Raw genomic sequence first — 476 nt, 5'->3', positions numbered from 1 at the left:
GTCAGGTGGGAAAGACTCCATTTGACTTTTCTCCTCTAATTCCAGGATGCCCTTGTGATCACGCCGGCCTCCTTGTAGAGCTCTGGACAGCTCTCCTCTCTCCCCCTGAAGATTTGGAACAGTGGTCTTCCGGGGCAGGATGTCTGGCTGGGAGTGGGCGAGAGGGTGGGCCCCTGGCAAGCTCTGGAGACTGCAATAAACAAGTACTTCACTGTGACTCTTGTCGCGTGGTCCATCGCTGTCCCAGCACACGCGTCACTTGACCCCTGGAGGGCTTGGAAGATGCCCAAGGCATGTGTTCAGACATCCCTGAGCCAATCCAGGCAGTGACTGAGACATCTGTGGGCCCCGGGGGAGTGAGGTGCAAGATCACTGCCCCGTCCCTGGGCTTCAGGAAGGAGAAATCTGGGTTTCTCCTCTTGCCTTCCGGGTCCACGTCAAGGCCACGTAGGTGGGGAACATGCGCCTGGTTGGAC

At 58.2% G+C, this 476-nt stretch overlaps 1 protein-coding gene across 1 annotated transcript in view; it reads left to right on the top strand.

Moving 5' to 3' along the window:
- Positions 1-78, top strand: part of BPIFB1 (BPI fold containing family B member 1) — a 20494-nt gene extending 20416 nt beyond the window's left edge. Inside the window, exon 15 of the mRNA XM_004698227.1 lies at positions 46-78. Coding sequence (XP_004698284.1) covers positions 46-78 — 33 coding nt within the window. The remainder of the gene's footprint in view (positions 1-45) is intronic.
- The last annotated feature ends 398 nt before the right edge of the window (positions 79-476 follow it).

Source organism: Echinops telfairi, unplaced genomic scaffold (assembly GCF_000313985.2).
Source record: "Echinops telfairi isolate 266 unplaced genomic scaffold, ASM31398v2 ScPeMD7_5592;HRSCAF=6446, whole genome shotgun sequence".
Classification (NCBI taxonomy): Eukaryota; Metazoa; Chordata; class Mammalia; order Afrosoricida; family Tenrecidae; genus Echinops; species Echinops telfairi.
The sequence above is the reverse complement of the archived record's forward strand: the minus strand, read 5'-3'. Positions and strand labels throughout refer to the sequence as shown.